Genomic DNA, 22,330 nt, shown 5'->3' with positions numbered 1-22,330 from the left:
CCATATACTGGATCAAATTCTTGTTTCTTTTCCATTAACCACTTACAATTGTTTTTATGTCTACGTCTAAGTGTGATTGTTTGTTTGATTGATTAATGCTTTCCACCCTTCAGGCTGTCTACCATGCCGACATGGAGTTCATTAGAGGTACTGGCTGGGTCCCCATTGGCTCTCTGGATGTGTTGAAAGCCAAGAAAGCTTCAGAGATCCTGAGCGACCGCCTCTACAAGCAGAAACCAGATACTCTTAAATATACCACCGACATGCACTCCATGCCTATGGTGCTGGCCAAGGCCAATGCTGAGATCATGAACAAGGTTGGTGAAATGTTCAATACATAAATGCTTTTTGAACTATGTCTCTCACTCAGATCAGTGGTTTGGATGGTCAATCTTGCATTTCTGGTTGCTGTTTTCAACAGTCTTTGGGTCTGACAAATGCGCTATTAAAATGGCATGTAATATTACCTTAATATTTTCTTATAACATAATAATGTTTTCTCTTGTTTTTCAGGGCAACTATGTTGCACAATGGGATGCTGATAAGGTCAAAATCCACGTCGGCAATGAGCTTCCAGAACTTGTGCTGGCCAAGGCCAACGCGATCAACATAAGCAACGTAGGTCCTCTTTGCTTACTTTGCTACATACATTACTATATTACATTTTCAATAGCTGATGTGTGGCCAAAGACTTTATCTGAAGCTCTAGTAATTAATAATATTTCTGGTACTGTTCTAGTAATTATTATTAATGTGTTGGCTTTGTTTCTAAGCTGTGTCTCTATATGCTTTTTCAGAAAACATACAAATCCGAACTGGAGGAGATGTACAAGAAGGGCTATGACCTGAAAAACGATTGTATCGCCATCAAAGCTGCCAAGCATAGTAGAGAAATCATCAGTGATGTGAGTACAGGATACGTTCCTCCTTTTTTCATATTATTTGAAAAATTTCAAGCGGTTGATGCAAACAGATTATCATAATTTATGTAATGTTGACAATGTTGTACAAGTAGATACTTTTTTGCCTCTATATAGTACAGTACAAGATGTCAGTACTTCTTTTGTTATCACGTTATCACAAAGGAACTGACTATATCAATACTGTGTACACCTTTAATTTACTGAAATCCCCATTACATACTTTCTACCTTTTTGGTTCGGTATAGTACAAGTACAAGGCAGGCTACCGTAAACAGGTTGGCCATCACATTGGAGCCCGCTGTGTCGAGGATGACCCTCTGCTCGTGCTGGCGCTTAACTCAGCCAGAATTGCTAGTGATGCCCTGTACAAGAAGGACTTCAACAAATCCAAGACTAAATTCCACCTGCCAGTGGACATGCTGACCATTGAACTGGCCAAGAAATGCCAGATTCAGGTCAATGACTTCAACTACAGAACTCGCCTGCACAACTGGACCTGTCTGCCAGACTCCAGTGATGTCGTCCAGGCCAGGAAGGTCTATGCTCTGCATAGTGACGTAAGTAGATTATGATCGCTCATTAAGATTATGAGGTGTCGGGGGGGGCTACACCTATCATTTCAGACAAATATTATACCGCTGACGTTTACTTCCTGACCAATTGTTCTCTCTCTGTTGCTCTCATATAAAACAGGCTGTGTACAGGGCTGATTTGGAGTGGCTCAGAGGCACTGGCTGGGTCCCTATTGGCTCGATCGACGTTGAGAAAGCCAAGAAGGCCAGCGAGATCCTGAGCGAGAGGAAATATCGCCAGCATCCAAGCAACTTCAAGTTTACCGCCACAACCGACGGAATGCCTTATGCCTTGGCTGCGGCCAATGCCCAGATAATGGACAAGGTAAAATGACTTATTTTTTTCTAGTGTGGAGGGAGATTGAACTCAGGTATACATACATTCAGATTCACAGGATGCAGAGACTAATATTAAAAACAGAGGAAGAGTGAAACTCATTATTTTCTTATAACATTGCCATCCTTTTCTCATATTTCAGCGCCAGTATGTTGAACAGTGGGAGGCTGATAAGGTCAACATCCACGTCGGCAATGAGCTGCCAGAGCTTGTGCTGGCCAAGGCCAACGCGATCATCCTGAGCAACGTAGGTCCTCCTTACTTTGCCTCAAGCTGTTTTCGTTCACTCAAGTTGATCTAGTTTTATCTATCTATATGAGCTATAGGTCTCGCAACCTCTTCAATTTTTTTGATTTTTGGTGTTATTTCAGAAACACTACCGTGAAGGATTTGACGAGATGATCGGACAGGGCTATCACCTGGATAAGGATGCCATTGCTGTCCAACATGCCAAGAAGGGCAGAGAAATCATCAGTGATGTAAGTTTGTATATCCATCTCCTCTGAATGAGCATAGGCAGCAATCATAAAAAAACAACTCAATACTTAGCTAGTCCTCTCTTTTTTCAGTACAAGTACAAGGCCGGCTTCCGCAATCAGTGTGGCCACCATGTTGGAGCCCTATGCATTGAGGATGACCCTCTGCTTGTGATGGCTGCCAATGCCGCCAGGATTTCCAGTGATATTCTCTACAAGAAGGACTTCCACCTCACCAAGACCAAGTTCCGTCTCCCACTTGACATGATGTCCTTCGACTTGGCCAAGAAAGGCCAGACCCAGATCCAAGAATTCTCCTACAGAACTAAACTGCACAACTGGACCTGTATGCCAGACAACACTGATGTTGTCCAAGCCAGGAAGGTCTACGATCTGCATAGTGACGTAAGTACACAGAGAATTATAGTCCAATCCGTATTGTCTATTTCTGGATCCTAACCTATCGACCGTTGAAGTTCAACCAACTATTACACTACTATCCCATCAGGAGTAATGATTACCTGAACCATGGTTCCTTCCTACCAGGCTGTGTACAGGGCTGATCTGGAGTGGCTTAGAGGGTGCGGCTGGTTGCCCCAGGGTTCTGTGGATGTCATTAAGGCTAAAAATGCCCAAACCATCCTCAACGAAAGGCTGTACCGCCAGCCCCCCAGCTCTATCAAATTCACCAGTGTCATTGACTCTCCAGAGTTTGTCCTGTCAAAGCAGAATGCTGAGACCCTCAGTGGTGTGAGTACTTTGTTTTTTCCTATTGAAGTGTCCTTCTTGAGTAGCCAAACCTAACCTGTTATCTCGGTCTCTTTGTAAAAATGCATTTCTAGTAACAGCGGAGATCGAGATTTTGTGAAATATAGAGCTAGTCTGCGATAACAATGGTTGGATTTATCATTAACCCTTTGATTGTGTGTGTTTGTTGCTTTTCACAGAGGAAATATAGAGAAGTTTGGGATACTGAGAAGACCAATATCCACCTGAACAATGACCTACCTTCTATAGTGCTGTCCAAGGCTAATGCTATTGCCATCAGCAACGTACGTCTGGTTCACTGAACGCTTTGCACATACTGTGTCTTTTGTTTAATTTAATCTATTTTCAGAGTGCAATGAACATATTCAGTCAGCAATAATATAAAGACATTGATTCAGATACACATATGAAGAAACCTGTAGTGATTTTTGGTTCATATGCATATAACAGTATGGCCAGCTATTATTATTTGACTCACTGACTCAATGATCTTTCCATTTCACAGAAACTGTACACTAAGGATTGGGATGCTGACAAGGCTAAGGGATACCACATCAAGGAGGACGCCATCGCTGTGCTGAAGGCCAGAAAATCTAGAGACATCATCAGCGACGTAAGAGAAAATAACTGCGTCCATTTCATTTAGGTCACTTGATTCAATGGAGTCAGTGGAATTAACTCTCTGATCCCCCCCCTGTTTTCACTCAGTACAAATACCACGAGGGCTACCGCAAGCAGGTTGGCCACCACATTGGAGCCCTCAGCGTCAATGATGACCCTCTAATCATGTTGGCTCTGAACTCAGCCAAAATTGCCAGTGATGCCCTGTACAAGAAGGACTTCAACAAGTCCAAGACCAAGTTCCACCTCCCAGTCGACATGCTGACCATTGAACTGGCCAAGAAATGCCAGGTCCAGGTCAACGACTTCAACTACAGAACTCGCCTGCACAACTGGACCTGTCTGCCAGACTCCACTGATGTCGTCCAGGCCAGGAAAACCTATGATCTGCAGAGCGATGTGAGTTCCTCTTTTTATCCCTCTATCATATTGTAATTATATGGCCATGATAATGTTTTATGTGCTATATATATTCACCTGAGAGTATTTCAGAGACATCCTTATCGCATACATCTTTGTTGATTTTAACCCTCTGTTCAGTCGTATCTGGGAAAGGCAATCAGTATTTAGTGGCACGCTGACCCCTATGCCAATACAAACACCCTGTTGTCTTCTCCCAGGCTGTGTACAAGGCTGATCTGGAGTGGCTCAGGGGATGTGGTTGGAACCCCCATGAGTCTGTGGAGGTGTTGAAAGTCAAACACGCCCAAGCGGTCCTGGCTGACGTAAGTCATATAATATATGTCATGTAATAAGTACATATATGAACTTGATAATAATATAACAGTAATATATGCCACCAGGCGTCTGTCGTCTACCTGGTCATTTTAATTGTGGACAGAAAAAGGTTATTATGCAATGAAATTGATTGAAGCTTGATGTTGGTTTGACTGTTGTTGCCGATGTTGTCTTGTAGAGAGGTTACCGCGTCAAGTTGGATCAGCAGATGTTCACGGCTCCTGTGGACCGAATGGACCTGGTTTGCGCTAAGAACGCGGCAGATATCCTCAATGAGGTGGGTGGGGACATGGGCCAATTCTTACATGTTACAACACATGAAAGAATCACAATGTTTTTTTTCTGTGGGGAATGGCTATCAAAATGATGAAGTAAAAACATTGGACTATTGAAGCAACTCTTAATAGAGCCAATAGTAATCATCATAAGTACAATACTAGTCAATTGCTTTTGTGTTTTTGATTTTGTGCAGGCTAATTACCGTGCACTCTGGCACACAGAGAAGACTAAGTACACAATCACAGACACCCCAGTACTGGCAACAGCAAGAGAGGTGGCCAAGAATCTCCATCCAGTAAGTTAACTCTTCTTTCTTTACATCAAAGCCTTTCCCTACACCCGCAATAACATCTGCTAAATATGTGTATGTGACCAATAAAATGTGATTTGATTTGATCAGGGTGCTCAGACATTTGAAAAGCTCAAATGGCCTTTTCCAGTCTGAATAAAGCTTCAACAATACTGAAGGTAGAGGGGAACTCGAAGAAGAAATGCTCATACGACATGGTGTTGTCACAAAATTGTACCATTACTTCCTGTAATTTACGGTCCTATCTATCTTACCCTTTCACAGAAACTGTACACCAAGGACTGGGATAAGGTCAAAGCCACCGGCTTCTTCATGCCCGGAGATGCTGTTCCCATCAAGCAGTGCATCCACAACAATAAAGTCCAGAGCGATGTGAGTATCACCGTTTTCACCTTTATTTTAACAGGTTATTGAGGTCAAAAATACTTATCTCATCTGAATGCAAATGTAATGGAACAGTAAGTGTCCGTTCACTCCTGATAAAGATAACATTAACTACATCATTTACTTAAGTTCCAAACTTTGTAGTGTTTAAGTGCCTCAAAATATCCATTCACTCAATCCCGTTTTAATTCTAAATGCTTAGATCTCTATTGCAGTATGTATGAATAAACAGTAAATTAAATCCCACTAAGTATGGCACTTTGAATTTAATTTGATCATTTTATTAGGATCCCCCATTAGCGGACACCATGACGTCAGCTAATCTTCCTGGGGTCCAACACAGACCTAAAAATACATTACAAACAATTACAATTTACATTAAGACATAACTATGACAGACAAAATGAGAAGAAAAAAATCCAGAAAATCACATTGTAGGATTTTTAATGGATTTATTTGCAAATTATGGTGGAAAATAAGTATTTGGTCAATAACAAAAGTTTATTTTCCACCATAATTTGCAAATAAATTCATTAAAAATCCTACAATGTGACTTTCTGGATTTTTTTTCTCATTTTGTCTGTCATAGTTGAAGTGTACTTATGATGAAAATTACAGGCCTCTCTCATCTTTTTAAAGCAGGAGAACTTGCACAATTGGTGGATGACTAAATACTTTTTTGCCCCACTGTATATATATATATATATATATATATATATATATATATATATATATATATGGATAGAACAATGAAGAGCTAATCTGGCAGCCCTGTTTTTTAGGGGCTGAACAGTACTCTAAGTGTGGCAGGAACAAAAATGAAATCACCTGATTCAAAATGCTGGATGTTAAATATTTTCTTGTTATAGCAATGCCCTTACCCATTTTAATGACAATGTTCTCTATATGCTCAGACCAGGATAGATCTGTGTCCAACGTGACGCAAAGTAGTTTGGTCTATTTAACTTGTTCGACAGGCATCCATTCATCGCCAAATTTAATTGAGGGTCACCAGCAAGTATATTTCTTGTACCAAATACAATACTTTGACACTTGCTTGTTCTCTTTCACAGCACAAATACAAGGCAGAATACCGTAAGCAGGCTGGCCATCACATTGGAGCCCGCTGCGTCGAGGATGACCCTCTGCTCATGCTGGCTCTGAACTCAGCCAAGATCGCCTCTGATGCCCTGTACAAGAAAGACTTCAATAAGTCCAAGACCAAGTTCCATCTGCCAGTGGACATGCTGTCTTTTGAGCTGGCCAAGAAATGCCAGGTCCAGGTCAATGACAAACATTACAGGACCCATCTACACAACTGGACCTGTCTGCCAGACTCCACTGACGTCAAACAGGCCCGCAAAGCGTACGACCTTCAGAGTGACGTGAGTAGAATATCTCCTCTCTCTCTCTCTCTCTCTCTCTCTCTCTCTCTCTCTCTCTCTCTCTCTCTCTCTCTCTCTCTCTCTCTCTCTCTGCCCCATCTTGCCCCATCTCTCTCTCTTCTCTCCCCATCTCTCTCTTTCTTACCCCCGCTCTCTCCCTCTCCCTAATTAAATCAGGGAAATACCCCGAGATACAATTATGGTTTGTCTAACTCTCCTCTGTCTGTCTGCAGTTTGTCTACAAGGCCGATCTGGAATGGCTCCGTGGCTGTGGATGGATGGCTGCAGACTGTGTCGATCACGTCAAAGTTAGGAATGCCCAGAAGATCATGAACGAGGTAAGCTCCTCTATCTGTATCCATGCTGTTTTTGGTGAGGTTATTGGTTTCATTGGGCACATTCTGCTCCTCAAATGTCAGTCATTAGTACTGCATGTGTTTGCTACCCTTCAGGGAATTCTTACCACGTCTCTCTCTCTCTCTACTGTCTTTTTGCAGAGGCTTTACAAGAAGGATGCCAAAGACAACTTTGCCAAATACACACACATCGTGGATCGTCCTGAAATTATCCTGGCCACCATCAATGCTTTTAACCTCAGTGATGTGAGTGAATCATTTTACTAGTTTAGCTTATACAGTATGTTAAGAATAGCCAAAAAAACGACATACAGTCTTTGGATGTCTCTTTTGTTTGATGCACATTTTCTCTGTTTCAGATAGCCTTTGACCCATACCTAAGCTTAGAGAAACGTGAGGATGTTGTGTTGTGTGGGTTGTTTCGATTTTATCATGACCTGTGCCTATATGTCCTTCTGTTGTAAAGCTGAAGTACAAGGAGACTTTCAACGCAGAGAAGGGCAAGTACATCGGCTCAGAGGACACACCCCAGCTGGCCCATAGCAGAGAGGTCGCCAAGGTCATCAGTGAGGTAAAGTACTCTACATCCATATGATTTGGTCTTCATAGGAACACCTATCTGCACAAATGTCAAATTGTATATGCAATTATATTTTTTATAATGTTGATAATAATTGTAATAATATTGTTGAAACTAATAAATTTTATAATGATGATGTTATTTAAAAAAAAAAGTTTTATCTGTAACTTCTGATTTTGACATTGAGGATTGTTTTGATGTCTTTTGTAGAAATACTACAAACTGGCTTGGGACGAAAGCAAAGCCACTGGTTACCAGCTCGACCCTCAGTACATTCCAGTAGTCGGAGCCAAGAAGAACAGGGAGATCATCAGTGACGTGAGTCTAATTTACATCCTCTTGACAATCAACAATACAAATATTATGATTAACTATAAAGAATATGATGATTATTACTATAAGTGTAAGGGGTGCGTAACCGGTGGCAGGGAAGTCTGACGCAGGAGAGCAGAACTAAGTAATAGCCGAAGCAGTTTAATAGCAAAACCAACGGCATAAAGAGTAACAAGACATGAGTTAAAAAAACTTTGCGCACCGGTCATCATGTGCACAAGCATTTACAATAAACAATTCTGCACAAAGACATGGGGGGAACAGGGGGTTAAATACACTACACATAATGAGGGAATGAAAACCAGGTGTGTGGGAAAACAAGACAAAACAAATGGAAAATGAAAAATGGATCGGTGATGGCTAGAAGACCGATGACGTCGACCGCCGAACACTGCCCGAACAAGGAGAGGATCCGACTTCGGCAGAAGTCGTGACAATAAGATATATATAATATTTAAAGAGCAACGGACACAACGGACTTTAGTACTATTAAATCTAATTCAAATAGTTAAATGCGTGTTTGTTAAATGATTAACTGTAAAGAATATGATGATTATTACTATAGGATATAAATAATACTTAAAGAGCAAAAAGACACAACGGACTTTAGTACTATTAAATCTAATTCAAATAGTTAAATGTGTGTTTGTTAAATGATTAACTATAAATAATATGATGATTATTACAAACAATCGTATAAACTGGGTGGTTTGAGCCATGAATGCTGATTGGCTGACAGCCGTGGTATATAAGTATACCACGGGTATGACAAAACATTTATTTTTACTGCTCTAATTACATTGGTAACCAGTTTATAATAGCAATAAGGTTTCAGGGGTTGCGTCGTGCCTAAGAACATCCCTTAACCATGGTATATTGGCCATATACCACACCCCCTCAGGCCTTATTGCTTAAGTAACTGCTAGTGGTTGCATATGTTGTTGTGGTAACGGAGCTCTTTACTCCCTGCAATCATTGATGACAATAGTTGTTTTTTCTTTGAAACTGAAACCTTTCAGGCTAAGTACCATGACGCCCATGAGAAGGCCAAGGGCCACTACCTGGCTGGCACCCTGGTGGACTTCCCTGAGGTGATGCGCTGTGGAGAACAGGAGAAACAGAAGGGCCTGGTAAGATATGATACTGCTATATTACTATAGTATAACTACACTATATCTAGTAAGATATAATACTGCTATAATACAATAGTATATCTACACTATATCTAGTAAGATATGATACTGCTATATTACTATAGTATATCTACACTATATCTAGTAAGATATGATACTGCTATATTACTATAGTATATCTACACTATATCTAGTAAGATATGATACTGCTCTATTACTATAGTATATCTACACTATATCTGGTAAGATCTAATACTGCTATAATTCTTTAGTATATCTCCAGTATATCTAGTAAGATATAATTCTGCTATAATACTGTAGTACACCTACAGTATATCTAGTAAAATATATTATACTGATAACCTACACAGCATAATCTTGTAAATCACATGATAATCCGGTCGCTACAACAGCAGCTCACCATTAAGAATTTGTTCTTAAATGACTTACCTGTATAAATAAATGTTTTAAAAGATACTCTGTTGGAATATGCCATATTTACTCTTTAGATATGCTTTCCTTTGTATAATTCTATCATGTTCTTCTATTTATTTATTTTTCTTCCATTTAATATTGTTTTACTTACGTATATTCTTATTTTGTTGTTGCAATGTAGAGAGGTGAACCTGAATGTAAGCATTTAATTGTACTCTGTACAACACGTGCATAGGACAAATACACTTTCATTTGATTTGAAAATAATCCACACAGTGCGCTGTTATTTCTTCCAGAGGGATTACCAGAAGGAGTATAACACCAACAAGATCAAGAACCACATCCCCGCTGACATCATTCCCAACGTGGTGGCTAAGAGGTCTCAGGACATGCTCAGTGATGTGCTGTACCGCACCTACCTGCACAACTGGACCTGCCACCCCGAACAGGAGGACGCTATCAGAGCCCGCAAGAACAACGAGATCCTGAGCGATGTACGTTTCAAGATTAATAGATTTGAAAGTGTATTTCGCAAAAGGACACAACAGATCTTTAGTTGGCTACACTACCCCACACTATCACAGTATTTGTAAAATCATATCAAATCCAACTATCTGAACTCTGCATTGTGGTATTGTCTATCTGTTTGCTAGGTGTACTACAAAGATGACCTGAACTGGATGAAGGGTATTGGTTGCTATGTCTGGGACACACCTGAGATTGTCCGCGCCAAGAATGCCTACATGCTACAGAGCGAGGTGAGTAGCAAGATAACTTACTGTCATTTATACCAATGATTTACCTAGTCTTTTATTTGTTATTGATTGAATACCAGTCTATCATAAATGGATAAATACATATATATTTTATCATAAAAATACTTAAAGACAATCAAAAAGAATAGTGATAGAGACTACTTCAAAAGGAGTATTCCTGCATGGGGACTATGGTTTATTAACCCTCTGCATTTGTTTTCTTGCAGCTCAAATACAAAGAGGAGGGTAAGAAGGAATTCAACAACTACTCCATTGTGACAGACACCCCTGCCTATGTGACTGCTATCCTGGGTCACACCTGGGCCAGTGATGTGAGTGTCAGATGTATTGTACAGAAATAAATACTATACTATACTACACATCACGTCTTAATAGTATAGAAATGTATAAAACCCACTTTGTATCAAAACACATGCTCTTTATCTCAACAGCTGAACTACAGGGAGGCTTACCATAAGGAAAAACATATGTATACCACAATTCTGGATACCTACGACTACGTGCGCTACGCCAACCTCAAGCACATCTACAGCACCGTAAGTGTGGCTCTACTGTAGACGTACACTGTGTCTCCAAATACTGTAATGTTTACCTATTAGGATTGAAATGCTTCATTTCTGATGTTTATGTTTTCTTTTGTGTCGTCTAGAAAACGTATACATCTGCCTGGGACCAGATCAAGGCTAAGGGTTACACGCTGCCATCAGACTCCCACGCCATGAAACACGCCAAACAACAGAAGGTCATCCTCAGCAGTGTGAGTTCAACTTATCACCCAACTAATCACCCAACTTATCACCCGTTATAGTCTAAGACCCTTTTGACTTTTGATGTTCCTCATTTGCTTGAACTTGTTGTTTAGGATTATCAGTCGTCACATACGTAAAAGTTGCATTGTACATTGTCAAAGCCCACTACCCAAACCTACCCATATGATGTCCTCCCCTATAGGTCAAATACAGGGAGGATTATGAGAGGTTCAAGTCCCTCTACAGTCTGCCCAAGTCCCTAGAGGACGACCCACAAACTCTCCGCTGCATCAAAGCCGGACAGATGGGTCTTGACGTAAGTCTATCGCCTCTTTACTTTACTGTCTTCCATATGGCAGTCAAAGACATTGATCTTAAATCAATGGAAATGTACACACACATGATAACATAATGGTTTATGTACCCTCCCTACATGTAGCGCTTGTACAAGGCAGACTATGAGAAGACCAAGGCCAAGAACCACATCCCTCCAGACATGCTACATGTCTTGTCAGCCCGTCAAACTCAGAACCATGTCAGTGAGATCGGTTACAGGAAGTACCTGCACCAGTGGATCTGTATGCCTGATATGCAGGTGTACGCCCAGGCACGCAAGGTCAACGAGCAGCTCAGCGACGTGAGTCATCCGAACTTTTAATATTTTAATAAACTTTCTTTATGTGGAAAACTATGTATTGGATTTTCACATTGCATTTAATCACAGTTTCATGTGAAGTTAAATGATTCAATTGAATTCACTTTTTTTCCTTACTTATTATAAACAATATTGTTGTTTATAATAACATATATATGAAATGTTCTTCGGGTAGACCTAGAGGACTTTTATTTTCTTTAATTTTGGGTTATAGTAATTTATTTAGGATCCGGTAGTGTCAGAAAAAGTAACTAATATTGCTGATTACTTCTAAACTATTGTGACATAGTTATATATAGTTATATTAGGTAGTTCAAAGTTATAGTTCCCAAATGCTGTACTTCTTCTTGCTTGTCCTTATGACTTCTATAACTTTCCTGTGGCTCCCCAGGTCTTCTACAAGGATGACCTGAACTGGCTGAAGGGAATTGGCTGCTATGCTTGGGACACCCCTGAGATCTTGCGCGTCAAGGCTGCTGACAACCTGCAGAGCGAGGTAAACTCCCTCCCCATGCCTCTCACCTATCTTTCTTCATCTGTCTCTCCTCTCCTCCTCCCTCCTCCTCCTCTCCCTCCTCTCCTCTCCTCTCCTCTCCCTCCTCCTCCTCTCCTCTCCCTCCTCTCTCTCCTCCTCCTCTCCTCTCCTCTCCTCTCCTCTCCTCTCCTCCCTCTCTCTCCCTCTCCTCCTCTCCCCTCTCCTCTCCCCTCTCCTCTCCTCTCCTCTTCTATCCTCTCTTAATCTAATGACTAGAGGGAAATGATTCACTCCACAGATGTGGACATTGATGTGGATGTATTTGTGTGATTGTTCTTGTCATTCAGAACAAGTACAGAGCCAAGGGCATTGAGGCATTCAAGGAGTACTCTATGGTCATCGACACTCCTACCTATGAAACAGCCAAACAGAGTGCTCAGAACCTGAGCGATGTGAGTACTGTCGCTAAAGCTTCTTCTTTTTCTGTCACCATCTTGTTGTTTTATTTAAACCTTATTTAATCAGAGTTCACTTCCTGGTCCAGGCTCTCATTTTTGTACTGTCTCTCTTCCCTACTCTGTCTCCCCTGTATATCCAACTGTCTCAATAAACGAAACAAAAAAAATGTATATATATATATATCAATTCTAATTATTTTCATGATGGAGCATATAAAGTTTTCTCCTCTCATGTTCTCAGCTCCACTACCGTAATGACTACGTCACCAATGTCAAGGGAACTAACTCCTCCCCCGCTGTCACCGTTGACACAGAGAGGGCACGCCTGGCCAACTACAACCAGAGTGATGTAAGATATCGTCCATCCTCACTTCTTTACTTTAAGTACACTCTTACAAAACATAACTCACTCATAACTTTCAAAAACGCCTAAATAGTAACTACTCCCTCACTGTTTATAGAAGTAAAATATGCTTGTTTTATTATGATTCTCATATCTTATGTCCTTCCGTTTTTCCTCTCTCATGATTCTCCTCAGAACTTCTACAAAGAGGCCAACAAGAACTTCATGCCTACTGGCTACTCTCTACCCCACGACAATCCTCTAATGAAGCAGGCTCAGCACAACACCATCGTTGTCAGCAGCGTAAGAAAGACACAACACTTTCTTTTATTCAATGTTCATCTATTCGTTTTTTTTTTACTTGGACCGTCCCCCCCAAAATAGAGAAAAACCCCCCACCTTGTGTATAAAATATGAACCATTAAGATTCTCATTGAGGTGATTATCACACCAAAAAATCTATTCAGATGCAAACGTTCAGTTACGAGAGGCACGCACTGTGTCACTCACACTTGTCTTCTGTACTGTAGCTAGGTGAAGTAGAAGGAAGCCTGTAGATGTAGTTACCATAAAATGTTATATATCGTATCTCTATGGCAGGAACTCACACGTGGAATTCTGTTGTGTAGGTGAAGTACAAGAATGACTATGAAAAGTCAAAGGCTACGAACTACACCCTAGACCCAGAAGGTGTCAGCTTCGTCAACATCAGGAATGCCAACAAGGTCACCAACCCGGTAAGATTACAAACGTCTTCTCCTCTACCCCCAGTAATTGGAAAAATATCATAATTGATGAATTATTGAATTTGATTGATGATCCATCTATGTGGCTATTTGTTATGAGTCCCTTGAAAGATGTTGAGTCATTATAGCTGTGTACAGTCCAAGACCCGGGAATGTGGGCATCATTAAAATGATTATTTGGGGCGTAGTGGTGATGTTATTTCCCCTCTACATCTGTCTGTCCCAGCGTCTGTACCGTGAGCTGTATGAGAAGGAGAAGGACAAGGTCCACAGCACCTACGACACACCTGAGATCAGACAGGTCAAGATGACCCAGAAGGCCGTCAGCGACGTACGTGACCTTTTGTCATCCTGTCATTATCACTCCTAGACTATTGTCATTGATGTTTGTTACTATTACTTAGTGTTGATGCTTGCTACAAGACTAATTCCATCATGATTATCTCTGTTTTCATTCATACACTTCTTTTCAAAACTATTTTATTTGTTTGTTCTCTTTGCTGTGAAGTTTGCCACGTGTTCTAAGTACTGTGTGTCTCCCTTTGTTCCGTGAAGTTGTGTTACAAGGAGAAGTACTTCGCCAACAGAGGCACCATGATCCCCATGGGCATCACTCCCCAGATGATACACTGCAACCACGTCAACGAGATCACCAGTGACGTACGTGGCCCAATAACATTCACTCAAAACAATGCAGCCAAGCAACTTCTGAAACATGCAATGTGTAGGCTATACAACCAATGAAATATGTTTTTTTCAATGAAAACTTAAGTTAACTTCAGTGAGGATATGGGAAGAATTTCATTGATAGGTTATTGTTACTTAATCCCTCCATGCCTATTGAATGATTATACAGTAATGTAACCATTGTCTGTCTCTGTTTCCATCACCAGCTGAGATACAAGGAGGACCTTCTGTGGCTGAGAGGCGTTGGCTGCTTCATGTATGACACACCTGAGATGGTCACTGTCCGCAACATTAGCAAGTTCAGGGTAGATGGCCTTTCCTTTCTTTTTCATTTTATCATGGCTTCAATCAGCAATCAAAGGAGCTAAGTATACACAATCTGCAAATACTGTAAATAATATGTCTATGCTAAGCTCATAATACATCTGCTAGTCCATGTTATTTTATCTCCCCAAAACAGGCCAACTATGATGTTGAGGCAAAGAAGAACCGTGCCAACTTTACTGTGGTCCTGGGCACACCAGAGTACCAGCGCATCACTGAGCTCAAGACCCACATGAGCAACGTGAGTCATCTTCACTATCATATCTCCCACCATTTTCCACATATATATATATATTATTATATAATATTATAATATATAGTACAATATATATTAACACAATACAGTAAAACGTCCATTAACTGCCAATATACGAGGTTGATGCTTGTTGGAGACTCAGGTCTGTCTTTCTGTCTGAATTGGCAGTGTTAACCTTTAACCTCTCGTCCTCAGCTGAAGTACAGAGCCAAAGGCAATGTGGAGAAGAGCAAGTGCACCACCACCCTGGACTCCCTTGAGGTCCAGAGAGTCAAATGGGCCCAACAGCTCAGCAACAAGGCAAGTCAAAAGGAGATGCCCACATCTTTTTTTTGTGTTTGATCTTAGCGCTCACAGATACATTAAACCTGCTTAACTCTTTGGAGGACTGATAGCTGTGTTAAGATTTCTATTGAGGCCAACTTAAAGCACAACAATGACAAAAAGGTACAAAGAAAGAGATTTCTGACGTTTCTGTTAATGTTAATTACAGTTTATGTACACTGACCTGGCCTCCAAGGAAAGAGCCCACTTCACTCCGGAGATCAACACCCCCATAATGGACCACGCCAGGGCTATGAAGGTGGTCTTCAGCGAGGTAAGTCTTTCCAACGTCATTTCTCCAACATTCCTCTATCACCACTATATTGCCCTTCTTATGTCCCAGTATGATACCATAGTATTTGCCCTTCACCACTGCTCTAACACAGTTTCTCCTCTGTTTCTTCTCCCAGATCAAATACAAAGATCAGTATGAGAAGATGAAGCACAAGTACACCAGCATCCATGACACACCCATCCTGGTCCGGGCCAAGAAGGCCTACCTACAGTCCAGTGATGTGAGTATGCTCTCTGGTGATCCCTCCTCCACCTCTACTGTCTTTGGTCTTTAAGTTGTCCTTCTTCCAAATGACTGACCTATGTACTACTCTGTCTGTCTGTCTGTCTGTCTGTCTGTCTGTCTGTCTGTCTGTCTGTCTGTCTGTCTGTCTGTCTCGCTCTCACGCTCTCTCTCTAGCTGCGCTACAAGGAGAGCTTTGAGCAAGCCAAGGGTCACTACCACAGCGTCAAGGATGCCCTGGACATCGTGTGTCACCGCAGGGTCACCGATGACATCAGCGAGGTCAGTGTGCCAGCCAATTAGACGAGATCTCCCCAGCGACCAAAACTGGTTGAAATGACATCCCTACAACCAGTTTACGAACAGTAATCTGTGTTCTAAGGAAGTCGTTTCAACCAGCTTTGCCTGCTGGCTCAGAGCCACCCAATAGGATTATTTGGTCTATTAAATGGACTCCATTTGGTATGTGGTTTTTGCCAAACACTGTATGTATGTTATCATACAGATAAAAGACACTTCTCTGTCTCCACACAGATGAAATACTGTATACACATATGTTATCATACAGATAAAAGGCACTTCTCTGTCTCCACACAGATTAAATACTGTATACACATATGTTATTATACAGATAAAAGACACTGCACTTCTCTGTCTCCACACAGATTAAATACTGTATACACATATGTTATCATACAGATAAAAGGCACTTCTCTGTCTCCACACAGATTAAATACTGTAAACACATATGTTATCATACAGATAAAAGACACTTCAGTTCTCTGTCTCCACACAGATTAAATACTGTAAACACATATGTTATCATGCAGATAAAAGACACTTCACTTCTCTGTCTCCACACAGATTAAATACTGTATACACATATGTTATCATACAGATAAAAGACACTTCACTTCTCTGTCTCCACACAGATTAAATACTGTATACACATATGTTATCATACAGATAAAAGGCACTTCTCTGTCTCCACACAGATGAAATACTGTATACACATATGTTATCATACAGATAAAAGGCACTTCTCTGTCTCCACACAGATGAAATACTGTATACACATATGTTATCATACAGATAAAAGGCACTTCTCTGTCTCCACACAGATTAAATACTGTATACACATATGTTATCATACAGATAAAAGGCACTTCTCTGTCTCCACACAGATTAAATACTGTATACACATATGTTATCATACAGATAAAAGGCACTTCTCTGTCTCCACACAGATTAAATACTGTATACACATATGTTATCATACAGATAAAAGGCACTTCTCTGTCTCCACACAGATGAAATACTGTATACACATATGTTATCATACAGATAAAAGACACTTCACTTCTCTGTCTCCACACAGATTAAATACTGTATACACATATGTTATCATACAGATAAAAGACACTTCTCTGTCTCCACACAGATTAAATACTGTATACACATATGTTATCATACAGATAAAAGACACTTCACTTCTCTGTCTCCACACAGATTAAATACTGTATACACATATGTTATCATACAGATAAAAGGCACTTCTCTGTCTCCACACAGATTAAATACTGTATACACATATGTTATCATACAGATAAAAGACACTTCACTTCTCTGTCTCCACACAGATTAAATACTGTATACACATATGTTATCATACAGATAAAAGGCACTTCTCTGTCTCCACACAGATTAAATACTGTATACACATATGTTATCATACAGATAAAAGACACTTCTCTGTCGCCACACAGATGAAATACTGTATACACATATGTTATCATACAGATAAAAGGCACTTCTCTGTCTCCACACAGATTAAATACTGTAAACACATATGTTATCATACAGATAAAAGGCACTTCTCTGTCTCCACACAGATGAAATACTGTATACACATATGTTATTATACAGATAAAAGACACTTCTCTGTCTCCACACAGATGAAATACTGTATACACATATGTTATTATACAGATAAAAGGCACTTCTCTGTCTCCACACAGATGAAATACTGTATACACATATGTTATCATACAGATAAAAGGCACTTCTCTGTCTCCACACAGATGAAATACTGTATACACATATGTTATCATACAGATAAAAGACACTTCTCTGTCTCCACACAGATTAAATACTGTATACACATATGTTATCATACAGATAAAAGGCACTTCTCTGTCTCCACACAGATGAAATACTGTATACACATATGTTATCATACAGATAAAAGACACTTCTCTGTCTCCACACAGATGAAATACTGTATACACATATGTTATTATACAGATAAAAGACACTTCTCTGTCTCCACACAGATGAAATACTGTATACACATATGTTATCATACAGATAAAAGGCACTTCTCTGTCTCCACACAGATTAAATACTGTATACACATATGTTATTATACAGATAAAAGACACTTCACTTCTCTGTCTCCACACAGATTAAATACTGTATACACATATGTTATCATACAGATAAAAGGCACTTCTCTGTCTCCACACAGATTAAATACTGTAAACACATATGTTATCATACAGATAAAAGACACTTCAGTTCTCTGTCTCCACACAGATTAAATACTGTAAACACATATGTTATCATGCAGATAAAAGACACTTCACTTCTCTGTCTCCACACAGATTAAATACTGTATACACATATGTTATCATACAGATAAAAGACACTTCTCTGTCGCCACACAGATGAAATACTGTATACACATATGTTATCATACAGATAAAAGGCACTTCTCTGTCTCCACACAGATTAAATACTGTATACACATGTTATCATACAGATAAAAGGCACTTCTCTGTCTCCACACAGATTAAATACTGTATACACATATGTTATCATACAGATATAAGACACTTCTCTGTCTCCACACAGATTAAATACTGTATACACATATGTTATCATACAGATAAAAGACACTTCTCTGTCTCCACACAGATGAAATACTGTATACACATATGTTATCATACAGATAAAAGGCACTTCTCTGTCTCCACACAGATTAAATACTGTAAACACATATGTTATTATACAGATAAAAGGCACTTCACTTCTCTGTCTCCACACAGATGAAATACTGTATACACATATGTTATCATACAGATAAAAGGCACTTCTCTGTCTACACACAGATGAAATACTGTATACACATATGTTATTATACAGATAAAAGACACTTCTCTGTCTCCACACAGATGAAATACTGTATACACATATGTTATCATACAGATAAAAGACACTTCTCTGTCGCCACACAGATGAAATACTGTATACACATATGTTATCATACAGATATAAGACAATTCTCTCTCTCCTTCACACAGGTCAAATACAGAGAGAAGTACAACAACACTCTGGGTACGTGGAGATCCATCCCCGACCGTCCCGAGTTCTTCCACAGCAAAATCATCTATGATAACGTCAGCAACGTGAGTGGTGTCAAGTTAACATCTGAAAATACCCTCGCAGCTGAATCACTGTATTGTCAATTCCAATACATTTGAGTGCTTACAATGTGTAGTTTACCATAGAAAGATTGCATTGTCCATTTCCGCGTATTAGAATACTTTAACCTGTATGTTTTTGCGTGACCCAAAACATGAATATATCTGCCTAACATTAGGTCAAGTACAAGGAGGACCTGGATTGGCTGAAGGGTATTGGCTGCTATGTGTGGGACAGACCTGAGATGGTCCAGGCTGAGAAGAACAAAAGCCTCTACAGTGAGGTGAGAATTTAGGAAAGAAAGAATTGACCACTACAAATTCAATAAGACCATTCTCAGATGTTATCTTTCTCTTCTCATATCCACAAAAGCTCTTTTCTCCTCTTCTTTTCCCTCTTCTCCTTTGAAAACAGAGACTCTACAAAGCAACTTTTGAGAAGAACAGACACCAGTTCAAGTACACAAGTGATACTCCATTCTTCCAGGCCGCCAAGAATGCCTCCGTTATCATCAACGAAGTAAGTCACAGCTGCACTTTTGGAACACATTTATGCAAACTCATGTCGGTTTTAATTTGGATATACTGGATATATTTCATCTTATTTAAACGATCTTATGAAAACCAGATACAGTAATGAGTATAACATGTGTTCTCTTTCTATCTCATTTGGATTCTCAGCTTTGAGGGGAACAGATGATCATGATTAGTTCATAACATTTAGTAGATGTACTGTAAATGGTGATGAATGCACCCTCCTTCTTCCTGTGGTGGTCCTAGCCACAATACTGTGTCGTTGTCACTTAAGTTTCTCTTGTCTGCGGTTCATTCCTCTATTTATCACATGCTATTAACCTTGACTTTCTTTCCTGGTATTCTTATTTCCTGACTGTCGCAGCTCACTGTTTGTTTGTCAGTTGTCTTTAACTTTTTGACATTCTGAGCAGAGGCGCTATAGAGCAGCCTATGAGAAGACCAAGGATAAGTACAGCAGTGTGTTGGATGATCCTAGAAACCTCCTGGCTAAGGAGAACGCCAAGAATAGCCAGGTAAAGCTATGATTGGCCCGCTGCCGAGTCCCGCCCCCGTCCGCCTCCGTCTACTCTGGGCCTATCAGAACGTTTGCTTCTGAGCCCGGCGCATGAGGTCATCTGACTGCAGGCCTTTCCGGAGGTCGTAGTCGCATGGCTACGATGTCATCATTCGTGTTCACCTCTCTCTCTCTCTGTCTTTTTCCTTACGCCACAGGTGTCGTACTCTGCCACTCAAATAGCCCTCTGTGGTGGTTTGAGTGAGCGGCTACACTTTCCTTGATCTGTGCACTCAGTATTGAACCCGTAAACTTGGTTGAACCCTTTTCTCATGTCAGTTTTAATGACAATTGTCAAAAACAAATTCAGCATTGTCAAAACCATGAAATCTAATAAAAAGGCGTATTTGATTGATTGATTGAACCCAATTCAACCAGGTTTAATATAGCTGGGCGATTCACTCTGAGGGCACAAATCAGGAGGACACAACTCAGACTCCACGCCTGGGATCTTGGGAGCTCCTCTCTTGTCCTGTCTGTCCCACTGTCCCTGTCCTCATCCTCTGCATGCTGTGTGTGTTTGTTGGTGTGTGTCCCCGTGGACAGAAAAGATATAGGTCCAGGGCTAAAGAGCTGCTAAAGAATGGCTGCAATGAGCTGCTCCGTCCAGACATCCTCAGCGCCATTTGCCAGTCCAGCGCGCAGTGTAAGGTAATCATCCATTGGCCCGGTAGACCTCACCTCGTAAAGTCCTCAAAATGTCCACTCCATTCCAGTTTTCCCAATTCTCACTCCCTCCGGTTGTCTTCCCAGCTCAGCCCTCGCTAACTGTAGCTGTGGAAACCCATGCTGAACTCCCATTGGCCAGTGACTAGAATACCTCACCTCTGTCTGCCCCACATTCCCCTCACACCGCTGCTTCATAAACACTCCTGAATCCTCACTGATCTCAGAACCCGAGCTACCCAGCTTACCCCAAGTTATAATTCATCTGCCTATAACCCACATCACAAGTACAAACTGAACTGTCTAGAAATACGTTTTACGTCAAATTATGATCACAGTCAATAGATTTATTTTCATTTATTTTAGTTGAAATTCTAAATCCAAATGATAATTTAAAAAATACTACCATTATTAACCTCTAGCCGTACTACTCATGTTCAATATGTATCCACACCAGATTTATCATCAGCAGGACATAGTGTAGAAACAGACAAGCTGATCAGGACATAGTGTAGAAACAGACAAGCTGATCAGGACATAGTGTAGAAACAGGCAAGCTGATCAGGACATAGTGTAGAAACAGACAAGCTGATCAGGACATAGTGTAGAAACAGACAAGCTGATCAGGACATAGTGTAGAAACAGACAAGCTGATCAGGACATAGTGTAGAAACAGACAAGCTGATCAGGACATAGTGTAGAAACAGACAAGCTGATCAGGACATAGTGTAGAAACAGACAAGCTGATCAGGACATAGTGTAGAAACAGACAAGCTGATCAGGACATAGTGTAGAAACAGACAAGCTGATCAGGACATCGTGTAGAAACAGACAAGCTGATCAGGACATAGTGTAGAAACAGACAAGCTGATCAGGACATCGTGTAGAAACAGGCAAGCTGATCAGGACATCAAACGTCAGCTGGAGAAAATCATCCATGAGAAAATGACAGACTGTGCCCTAACAGACTATTGGTAACACGTATCCCTTGTCTCTGTTTTCGTTCTCAAACTGTATATTTGTGGAACTCTCTTTCCACATAATTTCAGTTTGTTACCTGTTTCCGTTAAGCATGTACCAACATCTGCATGGTGTCTTCCTATTGCATTCATTCATTACATTGACATGTGCTGTAGTTGTTTCACAGAATCA

At 40.4% G+C, this 22,330-nt stretch overlaps 1 protein-coding gene across 1 annotated transcript in view; it reads left to right on the top strand.

The window, feature by feature from the left end:
* neb (nebulin) overlaps positions 1-22,330 on the top strand; it is an 83,134-nt gene that overhangs the window by 33,641 nt on the left and 27,163 nt on the right. The window contains 46 exon segments of the mRNA XM_042319336.1: positions 114-317; positions 514-618; positions 798-905; positions 1,169-1,480; positions 1,617-1,820; positions 1,975-2,079; positions 2,204-2,311; positions 2,402-2,713; positions 2,855-3,058; positions 3,256-3,360; positions 3,582-3,689; positions 3,785-4,096; positions 4,318-4,422; positions 4,614-4,712; positions 4,908-5,009; positions 5,289-5,396; positions 6,482-6,793; positions 7,027-7,131; positions 7,291-7,395; positions 7,616-7,720; positions 7,940-8,047; positions 9,082-9,192; positions 9,927-10,124; positions 10,284-10,388; positions 10,613-10,717; positions 10,838-10,942; positions 11,056-11,163; positions 11,358-11,471; positions 11,595-11,792; positions 12,202-12,306; positions 12,633-12,737; positions 12,985-13,092; positions 13,282-13,389; positions 13,716-13,823; positions 14,059-14,163; positions 14,388-14,492; positions 14,726-14,824; positions 14,980-15,084; positions 15,295-15,399; positions 15,593-15,697; positions 15,834-15,938; positions 16,118-16,222; positions 19,303-19,407; positions 19,602-19,706; positions 19,838-19,942; positions 20,370-20,471. Of these exon segments, the coding sequence (XP_042175270.1) occupies positions 114-317; positions 514-618; positions 798-905; positions 1,169-1,480; positions 1,617-1,820; positions 1,975-2,079; positions 2,204-2,311; positions 2,402-2,713; positions 2,855-3,058; positions 3,256-3,360; positions 3,582-3,689; positions 3,785-4,096; positions 4,318-4,422; positions 4,614-4,712; positions 4,908-5,009; positions 5,289-5,396; positions 6,482-6,793; positions 7,027-7,131; positions 7,291-7,395; positions 7,616-7,720; positions 7,940-8,047; positions 9,082-9,192; positions 9,927-10,124; positions 10,284-10,388; positions 10,613-10,717; positions 10,838-10,942; positions 11,056-11,163; positions 11,358-11,471; positions 11,595-11,792; positions 12,202-12,306; positions 12,633-12,737; positions 12,985-13,092; positions 13,282-13,389; positions 13,716-13,823; positions 14,059-14,163; positions 14,388-14,492; positions 14,726-14,824; positions 14,980-15,084; positions 15,295-15,399; positions 15,593-15,697; positions 15,834-15,938; positions 16,118-16,222; positions 19,303-19,407; positions 19,602-19,706; positions 19,838-19,942; positions 20,370-20,471 (6,165 nt within the window).

Source organism: Oncorhynchus tshawytscha, linkage group LG03 (genome assembly GCF_018296145.1).
Source record: "Oncorhynchus tshawytscha isolate Ot180627B linkage group LG03, Otsh_v2.0, whole genome shotgun sequence".
NCBI lineage: Eukaryota > Metazoa > Chordata > Actinopteri > Salmoniformes > Salmonidae > Oncorhynchus > Oncorhynchus tshawytscha.
This window is presented reverse-complemented; position numbering and strand designations above follow the sequence as displayed.